At 45.3% G+C, this 20,236-nt stretch overlaps 1 protein-coding gene across 4 annotated transcripts in view; it reads right to left on the reverse strand.

Annotated features, from left to right (window-relative positions):
- FAM219A (family with sequence similarity 219 member A) overlaps positions 1–20,236 on the reverse strand; it is a 93,448-nt gene that overhangs the window by 30,888 nt on the left and 42,324 nt on the right. For 2 of the 4 annotated variants that reach the window (XM_059833502.1, XM_059833501.1), the window contains exon 2: positions 5,684–5,740. In XM_059833502.1, coding sequence (XP_059689485.1) covers positions 5,684–5,740 — 57 coding nt within the window. Of the gene's footprint in view, positions 1–5,640; positions 5,741–20,236 lie in introns of all 4 variants that reach the window. The other 2 variants (XM_059833499.1, XM_059833500.1) reach the window with 1 other exon arrangement.

Raw genomic sequence — 20,236 nt, forward strand, 5'->3', positions numbered from 1 at the left:
CTGCAGGCAGGAAGGCAGGAGCTAACACCACAGCTTGTGTCATCAGCCTCTGTCCCCAAATGGATTAACTCTGTTCACGCCAATCTCCACCAAGATGGGGCCCAGCCATAAATTAGATCCTCAGTTTTGCCCAAGTCAAGCACACCAGGGAACAACATGCTGTCTTTCCTTACAATGGGGTTTCTGTTGCTGTTTTACCCCTTCCAGAGTTGCTTGCTCTAAGTGAACATCATTCCAGTTACTTTCTGGAGGTTTTTGAGAATCTTGTTTGTTAACAAGCAAGAATTAATACAATAGCACGAGTGAAATAATTCAGTGCTTGGAAGTCTATGCATCTTATTGGTGTCCCCATGCAGAATCCCCATCTGCATCTAGAGACTATGGAAGCCAGAGATATGAACTCCTCTGCTGTGACCATGTAAAATCTTAGGATGTTTATACATTCTAAGATGGAGAGGTGGGACTGATACAGGCAGAAGCAGACAAGAAGCCTTGGTGGTCTCATCTGAGATCTCTCCTTGGAGGATGAGCGCTATGGTTATTTGTCAGAGAACAACTTTTTCTACCGAGACTTTCTTCACTTCTCCCTGAGCCATGTGCTTGGCTCAGGCCCCACTATGGCTGTTCACTTGCTCTCATCTCCTTCTTGTCACGCAGAAAGCCAAAAGGCCAGGCTGGGGTGACTCAAGAGGCTTTTATGCTCACCCTAGCAATAGGTCCAGGCTCCTGGTGAGCAGAATTTTCTTCCCAGCAGTAGCTGGGCTGTGGCTGACTTGCTCTAAAAGCAATCTGCACTGTGTTTCCTACAGAAAAAAAGCAATATCCAACAATGCAGCTGGCAGCATGAAAGTGTTAGTATCCTATTAATTAATGAAATAGCTCTGCTCTGTAGGTGTTACGACAGCTTCCTGTCTATTGAAGCAAGGGAAGTTTCTGGTTAGGCTGGTGGATTATATACTTGAGCTACAGCAGCTTACACCAAATGCAACTTTGTGACACTTGCTTTGCCTTATGGAGCTGACTAGTATCATCCACTGGGGTTTTTGGTATTAAGATAAATAACCAGCCTGAGATCTAAGCTGGGAGGGGAACGAAACAGTAGCTAGGAAAGCAGGCAAATGATCCGCTACATTTGCAATTCAGGTCATTTTTTTACAAGAAGCTTTGCAAAGACTATCTAAAACAAAACCCATTAACACCTTCAAGCCTGCATCAATATGAACAAGGCTTCCTCTTGGTCATATGGCAAGAGACCTCATCTGCATGTAGCTTACTCAGTCTTAAGTAGGACCCAGTTTGCCTAGCTTAGACACTCATTTTTCACACACTTTTAGGCACCCCACTGTGCAATCTTCCAAAAACAGTGCCTTATTCTCTATCTAGTCCAAGGAGTGGAGGTGCTTACATCTAAGGTAACAGGTATCTCAAAGGGATGAAGGCTGCTATGAGTGTCTCTATCTGTCTGCCTCTCTCCCATATGTTCATCTGCAGACAGGGATGCGGGAGGTTTACTGCCAAGCTCCTGGTGTGGTGCATGTGCTGATGAAGATGCCACTGCCACAATCCCTCATCACCACTGTAGCCTGTTCTGCAGCACTCCAACCAATTGCGCACTGCCCATTCTGTTTTAACACAAACTGTCAGGTCATTGACTGCTAGGTAGGACAGACAGACTGTCTGGATGGCAATTTCAGAGAAGAGAAGGGAAATTTAAAATGCAAAATAGAAGAACAGATGGCATAAGCTTCATTAAAATAGTATCTCGTCTCCTGGGGATCCCATGAGAATCTGTTGCCTTCCAGTGGATACGGAGCCCCTGAGATTTACACTTGGGGATTATTCTATTCCTCCCTCTCTCCTTATCACAACTCTCTTCTGTTTTCAAAAGGCTTGTGGTATGTGCTCCATCTGGATATGCCTCCTAATAAGGATGTGCTGGAGACATCTCCTAAGCACTAATGGACACCCAGCCCCTCCCAGTGCTGTCGGGAGCCTCCTTATCAAGTGATTTGCAAGAAAGAAAGAAGCATGGCTGAGCCCTGCAGTTCCTGACAGAAGGACAAAGTGGGAGTGTTAGAAAAGTAAGAAATACATAATTAATATGGATATAATATCAATAAGGGTTTAAGATGATGAACTACACGAACCGGGAGATGTTATTTCCCCTTGGTGGGAAGTTCTCCTCCTTCTGATGTGGCCCCAGCAGCAAGCTAAATGTTTTACTCTTGCACTTATAAAACAGGTGTAACCTTTAGGAAGTCACTGGAAATATAAGGCACCAGTGAAGTTTTTATTGTATCTGTCTGACCCTCCAAGCAAATATGTGGCCAAATGTATTTATTCAGAGAGGGAGAAACAACCAAGGGAAAGAGCATTCAAGCAGCAGGATAAATCTGTGTTCAGTGCGTGCAGCACAGCACACTGTCTCTGTCACACTTCAGTCACTGTGGGCTTTGGAAGCAAAAGCTGTATTCATGCTGGATTGGTATTTAATTGAGCTCACTTGAACCAAGCTTCCAGCAAGCACATATGACGGATTTATATATGAATCTTCACAGAGTGAAAAATTACATTTATCAACCTTCCATCAGAGCATTTGACATTTGAACAATTGATTCTGATTTAACAGTGAAAAATGCCACTATCCATATCGAAAACCTGCAATAGGATTAAAACCCTAGTCACTACCATCCCCAACAATGGGTCCGCCAGTTAAGCTATTAAACATTTATGTACTACCTTAACTTTGTCTAGCCTTAAAGAGATTAAAAAAACAATCCAAATCCTGACAAGTTTAATGCAGAAGAGACAAAAAAATGTAGTTGGAGGAACTGGGGCTGGAGCTGGGAAATGCGAGCATTAAACTGCTTGAAAATTGTAAAGGCTGGGCAGATTTTAAGAACAACAGCAGCAGGAGCTGATGTGGATTAAAGACATGTTACACTGGCTACAGACAATACCATTAGTCTTGTTTTGCTCCAGGTAACCTAGAGCTCACCTGTGTATGGCCAAGAGTAGATAGTCGATCCAAATGCCACTAGATAGATGTTCAACTAATTAAAGAGGCATGTTGTTTCCACAGGCAGAGAGAGAGGTGTTTGAGCAGACTTCTCTCTGGAGACAAGGCAGGAAGATGCTCGTCAGCCTTACAAGACAATTCCTCTTAAGCAGATAGATTTCACCCACTATTACCTTCATAAGCATATTGTGGTCAGCACTCAGTATTCACTGGGCAGAAGCACTAACTGGAAAGGAGGTTCTTGCAGTGGTACACCTCTGTCTACCACAAAAACTGTTCAGACTCTACCAATACCTCCCTTTGCCTCTTTACTGATGGATAGCAGCATTCAGCAGCGGCTAAATGGAATAAAATTTTCCCTATGTGGAAAAGCAGAAGTTCTGGCAGAAAGACTAATCATCATGTTGTATCTGATCTTTGCAAAAAAGCTGGTAAGCTCTGCAGAAGTGTGACTATGGCATATTTTAATAATTAGCTGCCTTGCTATCAACTAATGTAACAGGCTTTATCTTCCTTAGTCACCTCCAGCTGGTAAATTCCAGTTTACAGCCAATCGAGTTTCTCCTGTCATATTTTCCTCATTTCTATAATTCCAGTTTTCATGTTTTCCTTATGGTATTTCTGAGTCTTTGTACTGATGTCTCCCAAATATGCTATGACTAAATTTTCTTTGCTAACTCCTGCTTTTTGTGTCAAAAAGTCATCAGTGAACATGTAAATGAACATGTAAATGAAATGACTGTTGGAGAACTCCATTAGCAATATCCTTTCTTCCACCACTTTCTCCTTCAACACTACCTGATGTGTTTTGAGTTCCTGGGTTTCTCAATCTACTGGCTTTGCTTAAGCACTTAGTCTATAAAACTGAAGTTTGTTACAGATCTACCTCAAACTACCTTTTCATTTAATTTGTATGAATTGAACTTGTTATCCCTGAATCCAAATCTATTTCCTATGATCAGATCTCCTATAATGTCCTCATGACTTACCAAAGCCAAGTCTAAAATAGCACCATTTCCTCTCATGTTAGTGAATCTCTGGAGGATATTTTTATTGCCTAGAAATGCAAGAATATCTCAGAATTACCAATAATAGTATCAACTGCTCTCCAACCTGATTCCTGATGTTAAATTATCCAAAACAACCACTGCAGTAGTAATTAACTCTCTAATAACATTACAGAACTCTCTTGGCAGTGAAAAAGGATCCTGGTGGCATATGGCAGGCTGGCAGTAATAAACTTTTACCAAACTGAGCTGTGCTGTCATTAAGACATACTGCTGCTCCCTGCCTTTTCCTGAAAAGCAGACACTGGTTTTAGAGTATTCATGACTGCAATTGCAAGACAGATATACTCTCCCAATGCACTTTCTCATATCCTGTATCAGTAGTTCAAGGTCCTCCACTTTCCTGCATAATCTTGCTGCATTTGCATATCCAATTCTGTCTTCTCCTTCCTCGTCACTCTTTCAGCAAGATCTTGCCTATTCAACTACTTTCTTTTCCTTTGCCGTCTATGGGCCTACTCTGTGACATTCCCTTCTGTACTGCTATGACCAGATTTGTCTGACTATTCAATTTACCACGTACTCAGGCAGAGCTTTGAGACTTTACAAGCGCTCTCCAGACTCTTCCTGGTGTTTCTTTAAGGCTCCTCTTATAAATGAGGCCAACACTACTGTTTGCAGTAGTACTGCAGGTCCTTGGGTAAAACCTATCTATTGAGAACATCTCTTCATAATCACACACCAATGCCCAAACTTTCCCAAATATTCTTCAAAGCTTAGCTGTCTGCTGATCTTCCCTATCACTCATTTGGTAGGCACCAGAGCTATTCCACTGAACATGTGGGCACCCACTTATTTCAGAGACTTCCCCAACATGGCATAGTCACCCTCAATCAGCTCCAGCAGCATCCTCTCAATGTCATTTGTTCTGATGTGAAGGACAACCAGGGGACTGCTTCCTGCTCCTATTGGGAATTTTTCCAGACTTAGATTCCCATTTTTTAATCCATGCTCTGAGCAAAAAGCACACTGTTCCTTTGACTTGTCCCTCATCATGTTCTTGAGGCTGTGTGGCACAATAGTGGCTCAGGTTTTGGAGGCAGGATAGCCGTGTGTGGATTGCTGTCCTCTTACAAGCATTAGCCTTGTGAGGAAGCAGTGTCTTGTGCTAACTGGATGATTCTGCTTCCAGAAATTAAGCCCTCCATAGCTCTGTCTTTTCCTGGTAGTAGCCCAAGTCTCTGATCCTTTCCCTTTTGTTTGCAGTTATTCTGTCTTCTCTTCTTTTTACAGTCCCTCTATACTATCTTCATTCTTTATCTAGCCAAGCCTTGATCTTAGCTTGATAAAAATCTGTAAGTTTAAAAAGCTATGCCTTCCTTTCAAGGCATAGCTTCCTTGCTCTACCACTGCCCAAGATACAGGGTTCTTAAATGTTTGTAGGTCAGTTTCCGCAGCAGCAGAATCACAATGATAAAACTGCTCTGTGAGTTGTTTGAGCCAAGCTGGCATGCTCAGCCATATGCGTGGAGATCTGCTTGTGATCCCACAAGCACCTCACCATATTTCAGACCTTGGATTTAGCCTTTTCACTCTTCATCAGCAAAGACTCACCTAATTTCACTTGAAGTGGGGACGGCTTATAGTTCATGGCTACAGTCTCTCCCTCTCTCGTATCACAATCTCTGTCCGAAATAGATGCAGCTGTTGGATCCTGTTAAGAAAGAAAAGGAAACAAAATGGCATGGTTTAGCTAAAAGTTATGTAGTCTCTTCTCTAACTGGCTGTTAGGCGAGTCCATCCCCACCCACATTCAGAGGGAGCAGAGAACATGCCAGTGTTTTGAAAGGCTGAAACCCAGGGGCAAAACATAGAACCTTGGAAGCACATTTTGTATGCTAAAAGTACCTCTGAAAACACCAGATTTCAGCATCAGACTTATATGATGGATGATACTGGGAATATAATGTGGAAGGTAGGTCAACAGTTCAAATTCAGCCTGGGCTGGCAGTAGTCCCAAGCCATTTTCATGTGATGACTCTTTGGGGTGTTGTATGAAATGCATTTACAGTTTCAGCTGAGTTCCAAGCGGACCAGTCAACCTCATGGTTAAAACTAAAAAGCTCATGACCACCTGTGTCAAAGTCCAGCTCAGAGGAACAAGGATTGAATGAGTAGGAGAACTCAATCTCTGGTTCCTCTTGGGAGAGGGGTGCAGAAGTCTGTACTTTCCATGCTGGACCTATTTTGTGGTGAACCAAAAAGATTTAATTTCAGTATCTGTCACCACAGCACCTTTCACTGTCACTGAAATCCCCCCAAAAACCAAAGCTCTCCAAACATGGAGTCTGCCCTATCACACCTACTTGCAGACAACCTAATCCAGTGTATCTACGGTACAGTGCATCAAAGGATTCAGAGAGACAACCTGCCAATTCAGGCAGTTAGTTCTACCACTGCTAAAAATGTAAGTCCTTTCACAGCAAACTTCAAACCTGCTGGAACTATCTCTACTTAGCACCATAGTGAAAATTAAAATTGGTTTTCAAACATGTTCACTTCTTCCCACCTAGAAGCTAGAAATTAAATTGAACATGCATATATATACACATAAATGTGTATGTAAATTTGGATTTATAATAGGTAGAGCTGCACAGGGAAAATATACATCCAATATTAGGTCCAATATCTGAAGAAACCATCACTTTGTAAGAAATGGAACAAAGCACCAGAAACTAAAGATCACAAAATACCATTCCAAACTGTGGAATGGATACTGTCCAACCCTCAGTTTCTGGAGTTTTTTGTACACGATTCCTCATAAAAATGCAACTCTTCATTTGGTATTGACAGCTGTATGCAAGGCTGAGTCACTGAGTTTCAAAGCAAGGTACCATCCCTCTTTGCTCTCAGTAAAAAAATCACTCAGTGGGCCACTGCCCCTTCCTCTCCAGTGCCTGCCTTCTCGCTGCAGTGCACATTAGCTCTTTATAATACACTATGCTTATGAGATAAAATGTGATTCTTGAATTAGGCTCTATCTTCATTGAAACTGGTCAAATAACATATGTAGAGTTATAATGTTTTATCAAAATTCTGCTCCTTTGCACTATCCAGTGGACTTTGACAGTATTTAAAATGGATGGTGCTTATAAGACCTTGCATTCAATGATATTAAATAGATAATGCTGAACCATATGCAGTTTCTTCTGCTTTCCTCTAATGCAGTCACTGCTGCAGTCTTCCTCTGATGCAGCAGTTTAATGACTGGTTAAAAAGGTTAGAGCAGGCTGCAAACAAACAAGCCAGTCTCCAGGAGAACACAGGCATAAATGAAGAATTGCATGCATTTTACGTTAAAAAACCTGCTTTAATAACCACACTAAATGATAAAATACAGCAGTTGAATGGCAAAAATACATCAGCTGAAATCAAAGGAAGCTAAAAGTGAAGAGGTACACAGAAGATAAACAATCCCAACTTTATAAATTAAAATGACGAGCTGTAGCTAGCTACTGTCACTCAAGGAAGAGATCTCAGATGACACGTTCCATCAGATGACCAGCTAGACAGACCAGGACTCTTCAGCCAGGGAGAGACAACGGACAGGGGCTCTGGGATAAGTCTAAATAATCCTGAGTGGGGTGAGAAGGTGAATGGGGATCAGCAGCTCTTATTTCCTGCAGGCATGAGCCATCAAGTGGCAGTTGACACACAACAGCTGGAAACAAACTCAGTACATCTCCATACAGCAGATGATGTGCTGCTGTGGATGCTAAAAGGGGCTCAGGAAAGGGTGAGAAGAATGAATGGAAGGAATACCCATCAAATACAAAAGCACTGCTTCTGGCTCAGGCTGCCCCCAGGCACGGATCGCTGGAGAGGGAGAACCAGGGAGGCATCACTGCAGGCTCACCGTGTTCATGTCCTTTTGGGGACACGACAGGGGGTAGGCGAGACCTTTAATCTGACTTGAAATAGTCATCCTTATTTTCTGTGTCAGAACCTATTCTACAATCTCAACCAAAGACCAGCTCTTGTGGTATCCTTGTAACATGGGATCGGTCTCCAACATACCCAGTTGAAGGAGCTAGATCAGAATCCAGGCTGTAGGAAAGGATATTCATGGAAATGGCCAGAAAACACAAAGGACACGGCTATGTCCCAGGCATGCTAGAACGTCTCCAAGAGGGATGCGTAAGGTGGTAAGTGGCACCATCTGAGTCCAGGCTTCCCGGATGAGAATCTTTTCTCTGACAGTCTGGGAAAAGGCAGGATACAGATGTTTTTAAGGAGCATGACTCCAAGAGCTGGATGCTTCCTAGGGCTACTGAACACAAACAAGTCCTTGGAGCCCCAATCTGCTGGCTGCAGGAAGTCATGGGAGTAGACGTATTACCGTAAAGGACACAGCGTGATGGCCACATACTGCCTCCTGTGCTGGTGCAGTCCAGCATAGAGCCACATCAGCTCACAGCCAGAAGTTCACATGGCAGAGAAAGGGACTGCCCACCCAGACTAGCTCAGGTTCACACTGTTAAAATTACGCTTAAACTCTTTAAATCAAAACCAGCCCTTACTTTTCTCAGAAGCTGATGTGCTGACAGTAGCTTTTCCTTGTGGGTAATCTGCCAGTGACATTAAACATCCATTTGCATGAAGAGAGAGAGGGGAGAAATGTTCTGAGGTGCCTTTGAGGATTCAGACTCTGGTCCTGGACCAGAGAACTCAACTGGAGCAATCTCAAAGCTGGGCTCTAGACCAAACAAATAGAAAAGGCTTCCTAGACCTCGAGAGAAAACAAAGACGATTTTCAAAGAACAATTAATTCCATCCTGTCTTAGACACTCATCTTAAAAGGAGACGAATCCATCCCTGGCGATGTGTCCCCCTCTCCCCACTGACTACAGAGGAGGCCTAGCAACTGCTGGAGACTGCACCCCTGTCTCTGACACTGGAGGTGAGAATGATAAAGGACACAGCACCAGGGTCCATAATAACACCAGTCTTTCCTGCCCCAGCAGCATGGCATCTCTAGAGCAGACCCACAGGGGAACATGTTACGGCTGCACAACAGCACAGAGGGGTCACACAACTTGCACAGAGGGGTCACAAAGCACCAGCAGAGTCTGGGTGACCACCACAGCATGCCCGCTCCCTCCAGAGAGTAAAATGGATCCAAAAGCAAACCGCGCTGGGCCAGAGACAGCGTCCCCAGTGCCAGTGGGTATCTATCCCTGGCCCAAGAGTGCTGAGGCACTGTAGTATTCCCCATCCATCACTTCACATATGTTCTGCAGCAATGCACAGGACTTCATAGTAACAATCCCTGCTGCAAGAACAATGGCATTCCCAGAGCCGAGCTGCCTCTTTGCATGAACACGCTTTGCTTCTGTGCATACTGAATGGGTGCATTTCTCTCTATATAGCTCATCCACCCAGAGAAACATTTACTTGACTAATTAGCCTTTTACTTGTGAATGCCTATGAACACACTGAGACTCACCATGGGCTTTCGCTATTGGAATTCACTTGGGAGATTTTGTCCTTTTTTATAAGCCTCCCTAAACCAATGCATTCAGCTCTGACCCCAGTCAAAATCTCAGTTACACAGTGTGACCAGTCCCAGGCCAGTTGATGTGATTTCTTTCTGCTCACTGGGGGGGAACACAACACTCCCAATCAAAAGGCAAGTGCTGAGATGTGGCTGCAGGGGCTCTAAATGGCTACAGGAATTTAATACGTTTAAGGGATTTTTTATTCCTGAGGCTTCCTTATGTCTTCATTCCTAAGGAAAAAATACATTCAATCAGGCCACTGCATGAATGCTCGGCTGGGGCCAGAGTTTAATCAAACTTTTCTCCCCACATGCTCACAGCTTAATTGGGCATGCTCAACCACAGTAGTTGAATGGTGGGGCGGTTCCTTACTAGTTTGTTTTTTTCTACAGGCTCAACACAATGGACCTTGAAAACTGCCCTCCTGCTAGGTACAGCCATGTCCTATGGTGTGTACCATGTGCCATTTCTGGACACCAGAAATTAGTTCCAGTGAACCTTCATGGGGCAGGAGTGCTGTGAATCCTTGCTATGCAGGGGCACAGAGAGAAGCTGAAACCACTTTAAAATGAAATCAGGGATTCAAGGACAATAGCATGCTCAGCAGGGTTTTTATTCTCTCTTTTTTTAAATCCCCCCTTACTTTTTTGCAGTACTTAGCAAGAAACACATCATCTGCCATAATGCAGCACGTCAATAGCCTTTTTACTCTTATCATCTACCTCTCCCAGTAACCCTCACTGACTGGGAGGGGGGCAGAAACAGCCCCAACAGCCAGCAAACTGTGCAGTTACACCCTGAGCAATGGAGCTGGGTACAAACACACCTTTGTAGCACCTTGGAAAATGCAGCTTCTGTTGCCTTCCTTCACAATCTACACTTCTGACATCTTGCAAGCTTAACAAGCCTCTGCTTTTCACCCTGTAAATCCTCTGGGATCCCAGTGCACATGGAAGGGAATGGGCACATGCAGTTTCTGTGGCCTTCAGCTGCCCCTTAAAAACACAGCTGGAAACTGTGATGTCTCTATCTGCCCACCCTTCCAATCCTAAAAATCAGTCATTTTTACAGCCCTAAGAAAATGTTCTCCACTCTGCTGCTTGTGGGAAATTCTACAACCATTAAAGCAGCTCTGCTTTTTGGCAAAGCACAGGGCGAAGATTGCCCTTACCCTCTAATCTCAAGGAAAGACCCAATATACAGGCCTTTACCCACCACTTCTCTCCACAGCTCAGAGGCTTTGGTCTGATCATCACCAGCTGAATCAGTATGAGCTGACTGCTCAGGAGTATCATCCAGCTACCTTTGCCTCTCTCCTATACCAACTGATGATGTGCTTGCTGTCTTCTGCCCAGCTTAAAGATGCTGGAAGTCTTCGTACCAACACATGCGTAACAGCCTACAGTGAGTGCTCACAGCTCAGCAGACTCCTGCTTTCTGAAGCTGCCCATGTGGATCACACCCTGCAAACAAATGCTAACAAGAAAGGACAAGCCCAAGTGTTTGCTTCACAACAAACATTGAGTCTGGAAAATTTGATACATGTTCTGTGCATGAGAAACTGAGTTAGTGAGCAGAAAAACAAGTGAGAAATTGCATGCACCCCAAATACAGGGGGTACATTCAGGTCACCGAGAAGTTTCTGTCACTCCCATGTTGTCATCCCAGACTCTCGGGCTGGAACATTGCTCCTGCTAATAAATATTTATGCCTTCAGTCTCTCTGCTCCGGGAACAGAAAATCCTATGCCGTTCGCAGATTCACTCTGCCCCAAGCTGTACAGCACCAGGTTATCCTGTGAAATGCTGCTGTAGGCAGCAGGCTTCTGGGGAGGGGACTCCGGTGTGCACAGGTGGGTATGTAAAAGCACAATCTCACAGTGTTTTGGAAAACAGGTCTCTGCAGCCTCTAGGTATCACTACAATGTAGACATGAAATATCTATGAATATAAAGTGCTTAAAAAAGCCCACTGGGAACAAAACTACTGGGAACCAAGATGTGCATAGTGTGTCTACGTGAGAAACAACATAAAAGGAGAGGCTTAAAGACTATGAGATTTATAGTGAATCAAGATGAATCCACCACATAGATGAACAATGGTCAGTAATAGCATGTTCAGCAAGAGAAAGGGAAGTGTCACAGGGGGATGTATGGGAAGAATGGAACCTGCAAACCTCACAAAAGACTCTTATGCTCTCCTCTGCATCCCCCAGGCTTCAGCTTGAACATACAGTTTTGGAGCCCGTTATTTCAAGGAAGATGTAATCCCCTCAGCAGTCCTATCGACAAAAGCTAGAAGCTACAACCATACAGGAAGACTGGAAGAATGGGGTTGTTCAGAGAAGAAAGGGGAAGACTAAGGAGGGATACAATAGCTGTCTTCAGATACAGAAAGGGCTGCCACAGAGAAAAAGGAAGTAATTTTTTTTTCCTGTTTCTGATCACCAGAATAAGAAATGATTACCTTAAATTGCAGTAGGGTTGCAAGGAAAGATCAGAGAAAACTGTAGAGCTAAGGCTAAGGAGCTGTAATATGCCTGATAAAGTTGTGGGATTGCTGTTGCAAGCTCAGGTTAGAAAACTTTTTGTTACACAAAGTCAACAGAGCTGATCCGGTATTGGGACAGCCTGATCTGGATTTGGTGCAAGATGATAAGATCCCTGATTTTTTAGGTCCCTTTGCCTCATCTGTCATAAGAAGAGAGGAGCCTGCTTCTAAGCCAGACTCATTTAGGCAGAACACCAGTTTATCCCGGGAATGAGAGTTTCTCCAAACTCCCCTACCCACTGTCAAGGACCATGGCTGGCCTTCAGCTTCCCTCTGGGTGAGCTGAAGAAAACCATCTTTTTTTGAAGTCTCACACGTTGAAGGAACTCCAGAATCACAGGGTGACCAAAGCAGAAGGCTCCTAGGAAGACGTGGTTATCACTTTTCATCAACATGTGCACACTGCTGGCTCCAGAGCACTAACTGCTCATCTCAGCATCACCACCCCATACCAGAATGAAAATAAATGGCATTTTGGTGACACAGGGACTGATGCACTGAAATACATTCTGATAGCTACTGACTCAGTTTCAACAAAGCAATAAACAACAACTGTTTATTGACATTCTACTAGCTCTGCCAATGCACCAGTTACAACATCGCTGTTTTTCTTTTCTGAGCAAATGCTGAACAGATCTTATTTAACAGTAACAAATTAGGCCTGCAATATCCACTACAAGATCCAGATTTTGAACCCGATTCATTTATAACTGTATGACAAACTGGTATTTGAAGCCATTTTTTTCAGCAATTGAAAAGCCAGCAGCGTTAATATTGCTGCATGATTAAAACCTCAAGTCTTGTTAATTAAATTGAACCATAACATCACTGAAATGACTTTTTACTGAGTACACCTGCAGTTGGGGTAGCTGAACTCACTGGCAGGTAACAAGGAGTTCGGATCTTTGCTTTGTTTCAAATGGGGGCAGCAGAGAAGTGCCACTCTGCCTGTGTGTGCCACAGTGCTTGTGCTGCCACGTCCCCTTGGAGCCCCAGCTGCAAAGGGTCTGCCCGACTGCCACATTCAAGCTGAAGAAAATGCAGCAAACAGAAAGGCATAAGCTGTGGAAAGGGAACAAGCCATTTCAGAGGTCTGTCTTCCTAATCGAAAATGACATTTGCAACACAGTGAAGAAAGTAACTTTTTTTAGATGCTGATGTATGACTAATCCTGGGAGTCTACAGTAACAGAGGAAGCACCAATTCAGTAAGTAGACCAAATACTTCAGGAAAGCAACTGAGGGACAAGGAAGAAAAATGGGAGTAATTACATGTTTTCTGTTACATTCCCACCCCACACCCCCCCGCCCCCGAAACCAGCAGCACAAGCAGCCCCTGGTCCTTTCCTTTCAATCATGATAGAGTATATTTCACACTGTATTTCCCTCCAGGCTCTTCTCAAGCACATAAGCCATCCCTATTATCACATGCATTTATAGGTTTGGTATCTTCCGCTAACTTTACATGACTTAAATTGGATCATTAACACTGCAAATTACAGAAATGCCACACTGCACTCCCCACTGCCTGCAGCACTTGCCAAGCAGCTGGCATGCAATAACTATTTAAAACCAGCTATTAACTGAGGTATGTTTTCAGGATGCTTCAAAACCGAAACATTACCTTCCTTGTAAAGGATATACACATGAGGACATTACACCTTCCCTTCTGTACCTCTGATTATACAGCCACAGCTCTGAGGTGCAACATGAGACGTATGAGTATTTACAGCAATAACACATTACAGATTCCTTGGTAGCTGTTGTACGAGTCAGTTTAGCAACTGGCATCTGGCCAAACCAGGATCTCAACTTTATAACTGCTCTTTAAACCTTAATTCATAAGGGAAGATATCCTCATTATTAAAAACTGAGACAAGTGTCAAAGCCAAGGTCACAGTGTGTTTGGAGGACAAAGGCAGGATCAGGAGTCCAGACTCGTGGCTACATGGTGTAGCCGAATCCTACAGAAAACCGCAGTGCTCTGCACAGACCTAGTGCCGCCCATAAGGGACCACAGCAGGATCTTGTAGTGACTGAATTCAAGCTTGTTGGTTAGTGTTTAGAGCTCCTTTCAAAGATGTGTCCCATCTTTACTCCTTCAAGGCTTTAAAGGAGCATCACCAAGAGGAAAAATCTATTTTGAAAGAGACAGTTGAGTTTTCCACCTGAAATGAAGACTACCAGAGATTCTCCCACATGACAGAGAGGAACTACGCTTCCTTCCCATGGACAACCCCAACAACTGGAGAAACTGGCTGAGAAAGTGCAAGACAAGTGGTTCCACCACTGCTGAAATGCCATGGTCATGGGCATATACAGAATGGTTTACAGATCCTCCCTGTATGCAGCTAGGCTGTTCCAGCTGTATATGAAAGATGAGATCAAAGTTTGCCTGAAGGAAACACTAAAAATATTGGCTGGTTCTGGCAGATACTGCAGAGATGATACACTCTGACAAAAATGTCCTGACACAATACAATTGACAGTAGGAGAGTCCCGTTCCAGTGATGCAAGTTTCCTCCAACATCCTGGAGATCGGATAATTGCTTTCATAGGCCATGGACTGGATCCAGAGTGGCAAACACAGTGTTACTCAGCTTTCAGAGCCTCTGGCTGTAACAACACTAGGAGGAAAAGCCAGGACGGCTCCACATCCATACCTTTCAACACACCAAGGGCTCCAATCAGTGGTTCAATGTCACAGCTATTACTAGCATACCTCTGGGGCTACTCGTTCTTTTCCAGTTAGCAGTTAGGACCCTTTTTTTAAGAAAGGTGGCTGATTTTTACATGTTCAACTCCTGTACACGTAAGATGAATGAGGTCTTGCTTTTTGCTCCTGGCACAGCCCTGGCACCTTTAATCCAATCCCTCAGATAATTTTCTGAGCTGTTCGATTGCTTCTACTTCTCCAACAATCATTTCTTCATCCTGCCTTTCTCCTGCACCTAGTCAATCCCCCTTCTCCCAGAGGGCAGGGTTGTCCAGCTCTGCAGGCTCTCTGACTGAGGTCTCAAGTCAATGACAAGACCCGCACAATGGACAATGCCACCCGCTGAGTGTCAGCTTGATGTCAGATGTTTCTGGAATGAAAATGAGACGTGTGCAGACTGCAGAACTTTTTTTCAGCCTCTGAATTTGTGCTGAAACCACAGGATGCCTTCTCTGTCCCACACCTACTTTGTGTTTGCCAGGTCTCTTGTCTTCAACCCAAGACACCCTGGGCAGGGTGTTTGCTGTCTATACAATCTGAGTTTGTACACCTGCACTTTGCTCAGCCTGCACTCACAACCAAGGGCATGGATGGATCTTGTAAGTGCTTTCAGCAGTGAATCACTGCATCTCCCTTCAGGTACTCAGCCAAAACCAGCTCTGGAAAGTGCTGAAGTCACCCCTATGGAAATCTCAAGGACCCCGCTTTCTAGGGAAGTTGAAGATCTGGGAATGCTGCACAGCAAATGGAGTCAGGATGTTGAGGGAAGAGCAAACACCTGTGCATTTGTCCAAGATCAAAGCTACCTCTGGCCCCAAGAAGAAGTGGTGCTGAGAAAACTGAGGAAAGGAGACAGGCTGTAAGCAGGATCCAAATGAAGTCCTGAAGAAGCACTGTGGGGGCCCACCACTCTGGGATGGAGGTGTGAAGGGATTTTTCAGGAAAAATAATGTATGCCCAGTGGCATTCAAAGTTCTTTAACAAAGTGAAAAACATGGACTCTTCTAACACAACCCAAAAGATGAGCAGCTGCCCAAGGCTCACGCACCAAGCATATCTGGCACACTGCAGACAGGTGAGGATCTCGGCAGTGGACACCAGCTTAGCCTGGACAAAGCAGGGGACTCTGCCACAGCCCATGCTTTCATACCCACCCAGCGCTGCCTCCTGACCCCATAACCCAGGCTGATGGGTTCAGCTAGGATATTGGTGGGTAACGCTAACGGCTTTGAGAGGGCAGCACAGGACAGGCAGGACTGCTTTTGTCCTCACCTCGCCATGCTCAGCATGGCTACCAGTTCAAAGTCTTCAGCATGTTGCTGTGAGCATGGCCTGAGAGGTCACTTGCCTCTCCTGCAAAGGTGGATCCCAGCATTAAAACCTCACCAGTTTCTCTCCACTAGTAGAGAAAACAAAGCCACCAAGCTGACTGCTCAGCAGCCCTTTTCTCTTTAGCACAACGTCTTCAACTTGTCCCAAGAGATGGAAAGCTCAATCATCAGATTTCCATATTTATAAGGAGAGAGTTTCTGTTTAGCCAAGCCTGTGACAGAAATAACCCTGCAAACAGCAGCAGGAGCAGCAGCATGGCAAACATGTCTGAGGGGCGGGGATGCAAAAGCTGAGGGAGATCTCAAGTCACTCTCTACCTTGGCACGGCTTTCCAGACCTACGTCAGAAATTGTGAGGGCACAAATCATTTTGGCTTCTAAAATAAGAGCTCGCCTCGCCCCCGCCCCCCACGCCTGTGTCTCCGTGACTAATTAGCATCCGGGGGGATACAGATTCGCCTCTCATAAAGCGCTGTTTGGCTCCCTTCTCCCGTGACACATTTGTATTAGAAATATCCTCATTATGTGACTAATCATGAAAGCCAAGATGAAGGCACAGGAGCTGACTTAAAGGGAAATCGCTGATTTTTATAAACATGGCTTATAAATTACTTTGTCTCCAAAGGGCAGGAATGGTTCTTCCTCTCCCAGTCCTGAAAAAAAAGCGCAAAATTGAGGTCCCTGAAGAAAAAACTATTTTTATTCCCAGAAGTAGCAGCTCTCTCACCATCTCCTCTATTTTCTAAGCTTGCTCCCGATTCCCTCGGTTATTGCAGAGTTGCAGTTTATGCACTGCAAAGGTCCTGGAGAGCCTGCCAGCCCCACGCTGCCTGCTGGGGCTGGGCTCTGTGAGGTGTCCGACAGCCCCAGCGCTGCCAGACGCTGCGGATGGGAAGTGACAAGCCTGGCTAGCATTTTACCACGTTAAGCTTAAAAGTCAGCAGCACATAAAATGCCAGTCGCCTTCCTGGCCGTCCCTCGAGAGCGTCTGAAGGTACTTAGCGCTGTTACCTTTCACATAACACAGCAGGCTGAGCAAAGACCAGAGCATACCTTAAATATTGAGGTAAACTGGGCTTGGCAGGAGCTGTCTGAAATAACGGCAATCAGACACCATTTAGCGGCACAAGGAGAGCGTTTTTAAAGGAGAATTTGTTTCCCCTCCGTGCTCCCTGCAATGGAGCTGGTCTCCATCCAGCTCCAGCTTGTCTCCTCGGCCTCCCGTTGACAGCACCAGAAAGAGCTATCAAGCCAGACGGTTTCCGCCTCACTTCTGCTTTGAAGGCAGCCCCTTTATCAGCCGAAATCAAGCCATCTGTCCCTGGCCTCCTTCGAGGAGCCACAGCAGATTGCAGAGCACGGGAGGAAGCACCACACGAGGTGGGAACAGGAGGTCGAGGGAGCTGACTGCACACACAAAAAGCCCAAGCAGATCCCTGGTTGAACTGGGAAGGGAGATGAAAGGGTGACTGCAGCACCAGTGCTCCCTGGGACAGGCTTAGGCACATGCATGCCGGCTCTCGCTCTTTATTCAGCTCCCTCCGGGCTGCTGCTCCTTCTGCTGCGGAGACATGGACCAGCCCCAAAGCCCTGCACCAGGGGTCCCAAAGGCCTTGCTGGAAGGCAGACTGCTGTGAGCCATGGAAGGTTTTGCCTGCTTTGCTCACTGCGTGTGAACTGCCCAAATCTTTGCATTTTGACCTTTTTTTTTCATTTGCCAAACGTCTACTCTTTGGAGTGAAATTTGGCACTCTGGACATTCCTCTCAGCCTGATCTGAAATCTATATATTTATATAGAATTTTATATATATAAAAATATATATTTTTGTCAGGGTGGGATGCTGTGAACATTTTGTCACCCTGAGCCCCCCGCCTCTAAGTGACATCCTTCTCAGCATCTGCTGTCCGAGGCTGAGGCTGATGAGGGCAGGGGACTGGCAGGGGATGAGCAGGGAGGGAAGGCAGGGTCTGCCAGGAGGAGCAGAGCTGACTGAAGAAGGGGATGGGGAAAACAGACTGGATGGGCAGCCAGGAGGGGAAATAGAGATGGCTGAATGATGTTCCTAGAAGAACAGGTCCAAGAAGGCAAGGAACAGACAGGACAGGGACAGTGGAAGGCGGTCAGGGTTAAAAGCACTACAGGACATAGCTCTCAGATATCTGCACTATGATGCACCTCTGTGCTCTGCCAGGGCTTGCACATATGAAGAACAACAACCAACCATTGCTTTTACTTCCCCAGCTGGTCTCAGACTACCTGTGAGTAACGCTCCAGAAGCCTTCTTGCAATGAAGGGATTTAGGAACCTAACTGGCTCTGTGGCCTGAACTCAGCTAAGGCTAGTGGCACGGAGCAATGTTCTCAGATGGCCCAGTGCCATGCTGGTGCTGCTGTCCCAGGCCACGCTGGGCTTTCCTTATAGTCCATCTTCCTCTGTTAAAACTACAGGGAACTGACGTTAGACAAAACCAGCAGGGCTGGTTTGCCAAGCTCTCAAATACAACTACTGCAGGCTAATTTGAGCCCCTGCAACCTATGTGCTACCAAAGTCTTTAATGACATACTCATGTAAACGCTTTCCCTTGGTAATTCAGGAGCCAGCATGAAGATGAATCAGGGTTACACAAGGAAGGAACGGAAGCCCAAGTACCTGATTTCTTACAGAAGTTGCAAGTCATGTAGGGAACAGGGGAGCAGAGCACACAGGAGGAAATACGATCTTGTGGTTATACAACGTGGGGCTGTCCTAGAGAACCGGGACCTTTATGCTCTTACATGAAATGTGCCAAGCCTCTTAAACCAGATTTCCTACAAAGGGTCACTAGTAAGGTCTTCCTCCTCTGCTGGGCTCCTGGATCACAGCCCTGCAGTGTGATACGCTGAGTGCTTACAAACGCTACCAAAGTGAGCAGGAGCTGCACTTTGAGTAGGTGAAAAGATATGAATCAGGAGGGGGGGGAAATCATCAGGCCATAGGTATGTTGCACTGAAAACCCCAAATTACCTTCTGGCCTTCATCAGTCTCTGTCTCAAGCCCTTATCCATCCAGCCACAAGATCATGACAGAGCGGGATGGGATTTTGAAAGGACTAGGGGGATCTGGTAAGGATTTCCTATCCATCCCCTCACCTAGCAGTAGGGCTGCAAAAATGAACAGGACTCTGTGAAATACTCAGACACTATCTGTCATGCCAAACGCTGTGGAACAGCCAACAAAATGACTTACTTGGCCTTCAGGGGAATTTTGTTTTTATGCCTTTCTCCATCTCGTGTGTGCATGGTTCTGCCATGTCTTTCTGTACTCAGTAGACCTATCCTTTCCCCTGATGCACTGGCGTGTCTTGTAACCCTATTTGTAATCCTGCCAGTTTCCTCGCCAGCATCACCCCGCTGCCTGTACAGCCGTTCTCCACCGAGAGCTGGGAGAGTGGGAGCACTCAGTGAAGTAAGAGCAAGGGAACTATTATAACAAATCAGTGCAGCAGTCCTGACCTTTACCTCAATCTTACCAAAAGCCTGTGCTCATTCACCCCAAAGGAGGTAAGAAATCTCTTTCAGGATGACCTGGTGCTTGGGAAAGTTCCTTTTCAAGCCCTAGTAATTAAGAGGGCTGCCAGAGGTGCTGAATAAAGAGTGTCTATTCCTTCTCATTTTTTTTACTCATATTTTTACTTCGGTGTAGATTCCTGCATCCTCCTTATCCATTAACTGGTGTCTTGTGCGAGTGGGTCCATAGGCCGTAGGAATGGATTCGCATCCCAGCCTCTCCCACTCACCCCACTTGACTCAGCTTTGGGATCAGTGTCTTTCATTCCCACTAAGTTCTTAGTATCTTGGAGTAGGAGTTTGGATATCTACTAACCCCTCATCTCTTTTTTTTACCTCCTTGATTATTTTCATCCTCCTAGCATGCCCCCTACTATTTGCTTCTTCAAGAAGAAACAATCTCAGTATTTTGACTGTTTCTTTCCTTCTTGTTACAGACCCCCAAACTCTTCTGCTTCCACAATATCCTTTTTAGGATGGGTGATCAGAAACACACACTGTGTCCCAGGC

This window comes from Gavia stellata, chromosome Z, assembly GCF_030936135.1.
Source record: "Gavia stellata isolate bGavSte3 chromosome Z, bGavSte3.hap2, whole genome shotgun sequence".
Lineage (NCBI taxonomy): Eukaryota > Metazoa > Chordata > Aves > Gaviiformes > Gaviidae > Gavia > Gavia stellata.